Below are 10,248 nucleotides of genomic sequence, written 5' to 3'. Positions count from 1 at the left end.
CTCTCTCTCTCTCTCTCTCTCTCTCTCTCTCTCTCTCTCTCTCTCTCTCTCTCTCTCTCTGAAAATCGGCTCGGTCGAATCTTACCGCCATAAATTGAAGAGAAGCCTGCTATAAATACAAAAAAGAATACGCGGTTTAGTCAAACGGGTCGGAATTCTCTCTAATCTCTTTCTCTTCTTTTTTCTGAAACGTGCGCGACAGTTAGGGCCCTTATCGGGCAAATCGATAATGGCTAAATATGCATCCTAATTGACAATTTCGCCTGCCGATTGACGGCAGCTGCCGCGAATATCGCGGCCGGGTGTAAAATGACGAGGACTCATTACACGACGAAATAATTACGCGAATTCGGCTTTGTCGGGCGGACGCGTGCCCCGCGATTCTATAAAGCGACGGACGCGCGCGATCGATGAATTCGCGGGGGAAAGAATCCGGCGGAATTCAATCGGCACCGCGTCGACACCGCGCGGACATTTGTTCGCGCGGGACAGATAGGCCTGCGGAATTTATTCGCGACCCGGGAAACCGCCGCGTCTGTCAGTCACGATCGAGAAAAATCGGAGAGAAATTCCGCGCGCGGAAAAAAGGACTCGCCGGAGCGGCGTGACGCGCGCGTCGAGAAATTATCTCCCGACGTTAATGCGACGTTAACGGGGCTCATTATTATACCGCGCGAAAATATCACGAGAAGCAGGATCCCGTCGTCACACGAGGCACGGGCCCGTTCAGCGAATGAAATTCGCGATTTTCGCGCGTGTTCCGCCGCGCTTATCAAATATTTGCGCGTGACTTTTCGCACCGCCTAATGTATCCGGCGAGATCCGGAAGCGGCGGAGAAGGAAGAAGAAGAAGAAGAAGAAGAAGAAGGAGAAGGTGCAGAAGAAGGAGTGTCTGTTGTACTTGCGAATTTGCGGCCGCGTAACTTTATTCGCGGCGAGTGCCCTCCCTCAGCGACGAGGGCTTAAACTTTCCCGCGAGGAGAACGAAGGAGCAGATGGGGGAGGAGGAGAAGCGGGGGGAAAACTTCCCTTGTGGAGGAAACGTTAACGACGGATTTCCCGAGAGGATCAATAAAAGAGGGTGATTTCCTTCCCCCCGGTCCCCCTTAATCGCGTTCGCGATCGATATTTCACGCTGCGTTTGCGTATTTAACGACCGGTTAACATTCTTCGCTTCTACAAGGTCCGTTATACATTCCTTAAGAAGAAACGAAAGAGATGAGGGGGAGCGTTGTATCCCATAATTACGATGGTAAATATAAAGTCGCTGGGGTTCTTCACGATTTCGAGAAATACCGTGAAAAATTACGCGGAAACGAAGGAAGTCCCTCCAACTTTCCTTTATATAAATGGACGCCGCTCCGCGCGATATCGATCTCGACTGACGAGAGAATCGACTAACTTTTTCCAGTTTAAAAACGAGCGGAAACGGAGGATTTACCCTCGGGCTGTCGTCGCGAAAAATCGGAACGGAGCGATGGCGTTCCCGATAATGAGGTCACTGAGTACAACTCATACAGGATCTTTAGACATGACGAGGCCAACATTTGGCCGAAGCTATGGTGTCTACATGCTGTCTAAGATTTTATCAACCATTACTGGCTTCAAGTGTTTGACTACTGAATAGTCAAGCGTTACAGTAAATTCTGACACGCTTGGTCAATGTATGGCAACCAATTGTACGATTGTCAAAATCCTGCCAGCTAGTGCTTGGCCAGCACTGGCGAATAACTGGCTGCCTGCACACAAAAAAAATTTCAGTTGGTGTAAACAAATAGGAATCAACTGAAAATTAGATAATCAAAAGCGATATCTCTGTTATGAAAACTAATATTTCTGTTGCCGCAACCAAAAATATTCGTCTGAACATTCAACGATATTAAAACTCAGTTGAGGCAATTGAGAACAATTGACCATACAGAAGCCTCATAAAGGAATTTTTCTGTTCCTACAGCCGAGTTTTCGTCTGATCCTTGAGCAACCGAAAATTCGATTGCACCAACAGAATTGTTTTTTCCGTGTGCCTAACAATATCTGAGTCAGTACTATCCGCCAGTATTGCGCCAGTAGTGTTAATACTGCGCGAGCACTGCAACCCCAACAACCATTGCTGGGTCAGTACTGGCTTGGTCGGGAAGTAGGTGGGAACGTTAACATCATAATCGTGCAGATAGCTTAAATATGCAGCGCTTTCAGTCGTGTTAATTTTCAAACACACATTCGTTCAGATTTGATCGATCGACGACTTGGGAAAAGACAGAGAGGAGTTGGACGCGGAAGTGTCGAGTGTTGAATAATCAGCTCGAAACTGTGTTCAGGTTGCAGTTTATCTTATTTTCCCTTCCGGCGCATCCGTTCAGATGCGCTCACCTCTTCCGATGCACACGGACGCATTCGAGGAACGTAAAACATGCGTAGTAAAAGCACTCCTTTACAAAAGCTCCCTCCTCTTGTTCGCACACGCGAGCAAATCTCATACATCCGCGCACTCTCACACGCACAATTTATGCTTAAATTCATCGGCTTGCGCTCGCAGAAATTTGCGTTTTTCTTTTCTTTTATATATATTTACAGAAATTTATCGTATTTATTCTTAACCCTTTAAGAAGCCATGTGAGAACTCTCGTTATAAAACAATCGTTCTTACTTCTCGTTAAAGTTTTACACATCAGGTCAATAATTTCCCCATTAATATTCCAATTACATGTCCAACAACTAATAGTCCATTTATAAGATTAAAAACTGGACAATAAAAAATAACTCGAGGGGGAGACATAAAGTTGTGTTGCACTAATGTGAATATAACATTTAATATACTAACACTTTGCAAGAGGTATGTTATTGATATATTATCAAAGTCGTTTTACTTCAATAAATATAATAACCAATAAAATCTTGAAAAGCTTCAAGAGGTAGATTATTTCTATTACTAAAGTTACTTTCTCGTGTAATCGATGTAACTAATGATAAAATTTTGCAAATTTTTTAAGTATAAGTATAATTTACCGTTAAAATAATTGTACGCGCTAACAAACGTTATAACAGTAAACCTTTCATCTCTATTAGAGATTGGCCGTTTTGATGGGTTAATGTAACGGTAATTGATTTATTTACATTAACATTTATCGTATGCGCTGACAACTTGTGGCTTCTTGTTTTTTTGATTATCACCAAGTCGCAATAAATATACATTTATATCGTGTAATATATCTATATAAGTGACTAAATTGTTTATACTTATAAGTTCATTTATACATATATAATAGTATATGTACAGCAGCCTCTTTGTACATTGAAAGTTCATTTATCAAAAGTAACAATGACAATCGACAATATATCTTTCGAACGTTTCGTCTCGCGAGCTCTACTTCGGGGAAACTAACCGTCGATCAAGAAATTACTAATCGAGTTATTTAACATTGTATTTAACATTGCAGATCGTTCTGTTATCCACACACATATATATATATATATATTAATCATAATAATTCGATATAACTTATATATTTGGAATTGCCGTACGAATTAATTGCATATTGATGACAACCCGATATATTATTCTTAATCATGCATTGAAAGTCAGATCACGATTTAATATCAATATCGAATTGCAATAAAGTAATAATCTATTTTGTAAGAAAAAGGGAAAACTATTAGTTTACAACGATTATAAACTACATTTCTCGTCGTTTTTTGGTATTTTGCTGAGCAATATTTCGTTCGAACTTAACGTCTACGGACTCCTCGATTAACGTTCGATCACATGTAGCAACGAATACAATAACCGGCAAATTAATTAAACATTCCCAAACCTAAGAAGGTATGGGGACAGTCCTTTTCCTCCTCGAGACGACTTAGTTGCGACTTTTGCATCAACTCGCGCACTAAAGCGGAGGCGAGAATAAAAATTTCTACCTGATTTAATCGAAATTGCAACTGTAATTTTCGCGTCGATTCACCGTCGGAGACGAGGGAATGCAAATTTTAGCTCGATTAATTATAATCACAATTTTCACGCAATCAACTGGCAGTCGAGCGCAGAAGAGGTAGGATCGATCCTCCTCTCGCTCAATGAATTTTTCGGCACTTCGCGGGCGAAGGAGAAGATAAATTAATTCTCACCGGAAAGCTCGTTCGGAACATCCTTCCGCCTCGTCCGAGAAACTTCTCGACGCACCACTGCTTCTCATATTGTCTCGTCCCGACCGTAGGTCTTTGAAAACTACCGATTCCTAGATCGCGGCTGAAGGCTATAACTTCGGGTCCGTTTTGTCGTTACTCTGCACGACCTGCGAGGAGTTCTCGCGGGCGATGCAGTCGCGAATGGCTTGCAGGACGATGCCTATCCGGCGATCCAGCGCGTCCAGATGGGGCTCCCAGAGGACTGGTGCCACCGGGTCCTTGGCCATGCTTTGGCGCATAGCCGCGCTCAATCGCGTAGGCCCGTTGTGGAAACTGCAACCAGGTATCGTCCAGGTGAGTAGAGAGAGAAAGAGAGAGCGCACTCTCGCGAATATCGCGAGTTCGAGCTATGAGAAGCTCGCGCGTCGTCTTCAATCTGCCTCTCATAGTTATTTATGGCCCTAATTGTGATGCAAGAAGGACTCAATCCACAGAATTATAATTTTTGAGTTTTCGTTATCCACAAATGCTCCATGGTCTTTCTACACAAGACCAAAATATTCAAAATCTAAAGTTAATGAAAAAACAGCTTTTATTTTCTGCCGCCGTCTTTTTTGACGATAATAATAAACAAAAAAGGCGATATATGTTCAATAAGTAAGTCTGCATTGCAGAGCATAAAAACTAAATGTTACACTCAATTTCTTTCATTATTTAATTAAAGTTGCGCTATTTTTTATTAGCTACGTCGTTTTTACTCGCTTTTTTAAGGATTAAGCTTGTCCCTTAAATAAAAGAAAATTGCCCGACTTCTTGAACGATTGCGAAAAGAACTTCAGTGCAAGCTATATCTTTTCTTAATCATCAATGTATCAAATTTTCACCTTTATTTTTCTTGAAACATACTTTATGTAGCTTGGATCATTCTTGCATAACTGCGACTACTTTTCACGGAGAAAATTTTATAGTAAATATTCTATAACCGAGGAACAGATCAACGTTCTGCAGTATTCTTTCGTTTTATATGTGCTTATTATTTCAGGGGCTGAAATGTGCTATTAAAACATTCCTTATGTTTCTAGCGAAATTCACGTGCAAGGTAGACGTCACTGACCGTCTGTTCCTGGACTACTAAAGACATGGTAAAGTTGAAGAGAATTTATATAAAGCAACACTATAATATTTTCTCTGTGTGTGAAATTCGAATATTGCCGCGTGGAGAGACTACCGACTCGGGATCGATTCGTTCGTCGTCGCGATCTGAAGAATCTCTCGCGTCTCTTCTTTAATTTCACCGAGTCCTGCGAAGGACCTTCCGATGGCCGAGAAATCGAGTGAGGCAGAAGCAAAGCACTTCGAGGAAGCCCACTTTTATCCACGTGACGTGCCGGAATGTGTGTGTGTGTGTGTGTGTGCGTGTGTGTATGTGTGTGGGTGTGTCATCATATAAATAGAGCCGAGTGTCTGCTCGAGCCAATACTTTATTCATTGGCCCCGGCGACTCGAGGAGGCCTCCATTATCGTTCTGAAAGCTTCCAACCGCTCTCGCTTGTTGATCTAAAAACCCGTTTCCCTGCCCCCTCTCCTACCCTCCATCCTACGTAACTCTGAAAAGCGTCTCGGCGCTGTTATCAATCCCAAAAGCTCCGACCCCGATATTGTTTCTTCGAGAGGAACGTTCGATTACCGTTGGAGACAAACTGTTTTCCTTTTCTGTCTCTTTCCCCCCTCTTTTATTATTATTATTATTATTACTGCTGCGAACGGTCAAGTGATTTAAGAACAGTCTATTATCGTCCCGAAAGCTGCGAACCGCTCTCCCCCCCCGCTCATCGATCTACGAGACGTCGCGCGCGCCTCGGAAAAATGCGTCACCGTTATCTCAATTCCGAAAGCATCGACCTCGATATTGCTTCTGCGGGGAATCTCTCGTCACAGTTGAGAAATCGTTCGATCGCTACTATCAGCCATACGGACGATCCAAGAGACGATCTAACCGGTCTGCAAACTCTCCGCTTGTCTACGCTAAACAAAAAGTATAAGCTTATTCTTAGCGGGAATCCTCTTATACATGACCTCTAGGGGATTCTCCTACGTATCCTCTTAAGTATTCCAGCACCCAAGAAGAGAACTCTAATTGCAAGCTGCTGTTTCATGTAAATCCATATTTGCAGCAAAAACTCTTACCTAGAGAGTACTCTTCTTCTGACGAAGATGAACTGTTAATCGGAAATTTACTAGATATTACACCAACTTTTCCTCTCCTTTTGAATCAAGAGAAATATGTTTACTTAAAGCAAAGTGCCCTTTCACTGGAAAAGATTTCTATCAAAAACAAGACTGCAGATGAAAGACGAAAGTCTTTTAACTTTAAGAGTGCTTAGAATATTTTCTTTTTGGTCTTAGAAGAATCTTCTTTTGAAGTCATACGCATAAGAAGATTTCCGCTAAAGATAAGATTACATTTTTCTGGGTATATCTGAGTTTTACCGACAAATTCTGCGAGTCAATTATGAGCTAGAAATTTGCAGAAGAATTCTCAAGTCTAAAAATTCTATTGTTATTTCTTCAAAAATTGCTTAATCAATTGTCGTGATCAATTGAATGGTGATTTATCTGAAACTATTTTTCCTCCTAATACTATATCACTTGTAAAGTCTCAATCTGTTCTTCTTTCCTTTCAGCAGTAATTCGATCAAATGTCACTTTCCGAAGCGTTTGAGACATTCATTCAATTTAACAGTTCTGTAGTCAACATTTGAATTTAAATTTCCCCGAAGTAAAATCCACGACGCGCCGGATCCCTGACGTTTCACAAAGAACAACATCTCCCCACGAATTTGCATCTGTGAAACTGAGTCGGATATAGCTGTTTAGAAATAAAAAGGGCAAATCCCACAGAAAGAACGACAAGACGAGGGGCGTTTGGAGAAAATTGCGCTCGAACCAATTTCGCTTCATTGTTATCTTAATCACGCGGCCAATCGGACGATTCGCTGCCATGCAAAGCATGGGCGAGAAAATGGACTAACAGATGAAGAAGAAGAATAGAAGAAGTCGTGATCAGCGAAACGGCAGGAAGCAATTATCTCGCGTAACAGCGCGCTTAATGGATGACGTGTGGGCACTCTCGAGCCCGCCCCGTACGTGTGAGTGCGGACGTGTGTGTGAATATTTTAAAATAAAACAGGATCCGCTGGCGTTTACAATTTTGATGTGGATGCAATAACGTATTCATAATCGCCGTCGTGTTCTCGAAGGGTCAAGGGAAATCGAGCGAAACGAAAACGGGAGCGATTGTTTCGACGGGGAGGGGGAGGGGGAGAAGAGAGAATCGCGCGCGCGATGGACGGCGGTGTCCGTCGATCGACGATGAAATTTGCAATTCGGAGCAGGGTCGCAAATTCTTCGATCTCTCGAAAAAGGGAGGCGCGCGCGCGGCGGGTGCGAGTAGAAACTTTACGATAAGGCGGATATATACCGAATCCGAAGCGTTTTATCAGAATTGCCGGCCGCTCGTGAATCTCCCGCTTTGATGCGGATTCGCGGGGACGTTTTTACGGGCCGCGATAAATTCGATGTCCGGCCGATCGGCCGGATTTAGCGGACACCCTGTATATATACACACACACACACACACATATCTAAAGCGTGTTCCCGAATGGGATCGCGAGATCGTTCCTCGATCGAATTCAGTGGAAAAATTGGCCACACTTATGCAAGAATGATCCCACCCACAGAATTATGAGGTCTTTCGCTAAACTGCCTAAACTGGTGCAATAATTTAGAGTGAAGTATATTTATCTCGCTCTAACTTATTCCACCAATTCAGCTGAAAAGAACAGACGTATGAATTTTTGTTTCACCATTGAGAGTAGTCCATACATTTTTCTACATAAAACAAAAAAGATTCAAGCCTTATGAGCGCTAGTCAAAGAACAGTTTTTATGTTTTATTAGTTACCAGAAGCGTTTTTTATCTACTTTTTCAAGGGTTAAATTTGTCAATGAATACCCTTAAAGAGAAGAAAATTGATCGACTTCTTGAACAATTGAGGAAAATCTCAGTGCTCTATCTTTTAAATCGTGTATCAAATTTTCATTTTCATTTCTTTCGAAAAGTACTGAATGTGGATCATTCTTGCATGATTGCAGCCAATTTTGAGAAGAGGTTTTTTTCTCGCCCGCAAGGTCTCGTTCCTTTGACAGCATTGATCTTTATGGTCTTCTGATTGAAAAATTCGCGCAATTGGATAATGATATCATTTGCCGTAATGTTGCTATCCACCGGGTCAGTTAATCGACCAAATTATCACGCCATCGCAATTCATAATTAATGGCGGCATAATAACGTTGTAAATGATACCATTGTGCGCACGGCTTACCGTAGCAGAGTGGCGAGCGTGCTTTGCCTGATAATGCAGCACTGCAGAAGCGGCGCCAGGATGGACGTCTCGTCGTGGAACGGCTTGCCGAAGCCGCGCCCGTGGTCCAAGTGTAGCGTGAAGCTGTCGTTGCCGAAAAGTCGGAACGTCTCGTAATGATGGCGGTCCATGTTGCCCGTGAGGAAGTCAAACACCGCCATGTCCATGAGGTCGAGCAGCCGCCGACCCTCGTCGTATGGCGAAATTTCTCTTACGAGCGAGCAGTAGTCGGAATCTGCAATCATTTCGCATCGATACACTCTCTGGTTGGCGAGGGAGCTCGTTTTCGTGATAATTAAAAGAGCACAATTAAATTAAACCCCAACTTAAATTTAATCGCCGTAAAAAGTCAAAAATCTTGGAGGATCTTGTTTCGAGCTACGCAATCTTCCCGTGAGTTATTCAATTTGGCAATCACACCAATTGTAAATATTAGTTAAATCGGTCCTCCCTAAGCTAACTCTACATTTATAATAATTTTTATATCATTCTTTTTTGCAATTATTCTTTGGCTCTCCGGCCATAAAAATATTCAAGTAAGCGCATGGCGTTTAGTCATTGAAAATTGTATTTCACCCCGGGAGTTTTTGTCCTCCGAGGTACATTAATGGAAAAATAAATGGTTAAGTTACTATGAAAACAATAAAAATGTAACACAGCAAAAATCTATCTGATAAGAAATATAAAAATACATTTAAGTAATTACAATAATTTTGTAGTAAAATATGTCAAATATGCATAACATTTTGAAACGAATATATAGTAATTTCAGTTATAATTCTGTACGTTACAAAATTATCAAGATTTTGTAGTAATGTTCGTCACAATATTATCAATATTATATTATCAATATAATTGAACCTCTAATATTTCATATTGAGATAATGATTATGATATGAAAGTATGATATAACCCGGAAACAACAAGCGGATAATTATATATATTATATATATTATAGATAATTATATATATATATATATATATATATATATATATATATATATATATATTGGGAGTACAAATTAGCTCGGTCCGTTTTCAAAAGATGGCTCTGGCTGTTATGAATGTTTCATAGTGACATCTGATTTCGATGGTTTCAGAGAGGTTAGACATCTGTCAATAATATTCAGTTTATATCGCTTTGAGTTTCATACAAAACCCCTGTTTTTTACTGTGTTGAATATGTCAAATTTTGTGTTAACTAAGCAACATTTGCGGGAGGTTTTAGTTTTCTGCTTTAATTGGAAGAAAAGTGCAGCTGAATCGCATCGAATGCTTGTAGAAGTTTGGTGACAATGCTCCAACTGATAAATCATGTAGGGAATGGTTTCGACGTTTCAAGAATGGTGATTTCAGCGTTGAAGACAAGCCTCGCTCTGGACAGCCAAAAAAATTCGAAGACAAAGAATTGGAGGCATTACTCGATGAAGATCCGAGTCAAACGCAAGAGGAGCTTGCAGAATTATTGGGAGTTAATTCGTTTCAGCCGTGCATTACGAGAAAAACGGCCGGAATACGAGCAAAGACGTGACAAAGTTATTCTTCTGCATGATAACGCTCGGCCTCATGTCACAAAAGTCGTAAAAAATTATTTGGAAACGCTCAAATGGGATATTTTACCGCACCCGCCGTATTCGCCGGGCATTGCTTCTTCTGATTACTGGTTGTTCCGACGGATGCAGCACGATTTGGCAGGTCACCGG

General features: G+C 41.5%; 1 protein-coding gene across 3 annotated transcripts in view; it reads right to left on the bottom strand.

Annotated features, from left to right (window-relative positions):
- Positions 1–10,248, bottom strand: part of LOC116847761 (extracellular serine/threonine protein CG31145) — an 80,648-nt gene that overhangs the window by 5,296 nt on the left and 65,104 nt on the right. For 2 of the 3 annotated variants that reach the window (XM_032823107.1, XM_032823108.1), the window contains exons 8-9: positions 8,507–8,780; positions 2,314–4,455 (exon numbers count right to left, since the gene is read on the bottom strand). In XM_032823107.1, coding sequence (XP_032678998.1) covers positions 4,251–4,455; positions 8,507–8,780 — 479 coding nt within the window. In that variant the 3' untranslated portion in view covers positions 2,314–4,250. Of the gene's footprint in view, positions 1–2,313; positions 4,456–8,506; positions 8,781–10,248 lie in introns of those variants that run through there. The other variant, XM_032823106.1, reaches the window with a different exon arrangement.

The sequence above is a fragment of the Odontomachus brunneus genome, unplaced genomic scaffold (genome assembly GCF_010583005.1).
Source record: "Odontomachus brunneus isolate Ranch 3 - 2012 unplaced genomic scaffold, Obru_v1 Obru_scaffold_082, whole genome shotgun sequence".
NCBI classification, from domain to species: domain Eukaryota; kingdom Metazoa; phylum Arthropoda; class Insecta; order Hymenoptera; family Formicidae; genus Odontomachus; species Odontomachus brunneus.
The sequence above is the reverse complement of the archived record's forward strand: the minus strand, read 5'-3'. Positions and strand labels throughout refer to the sequence as shown.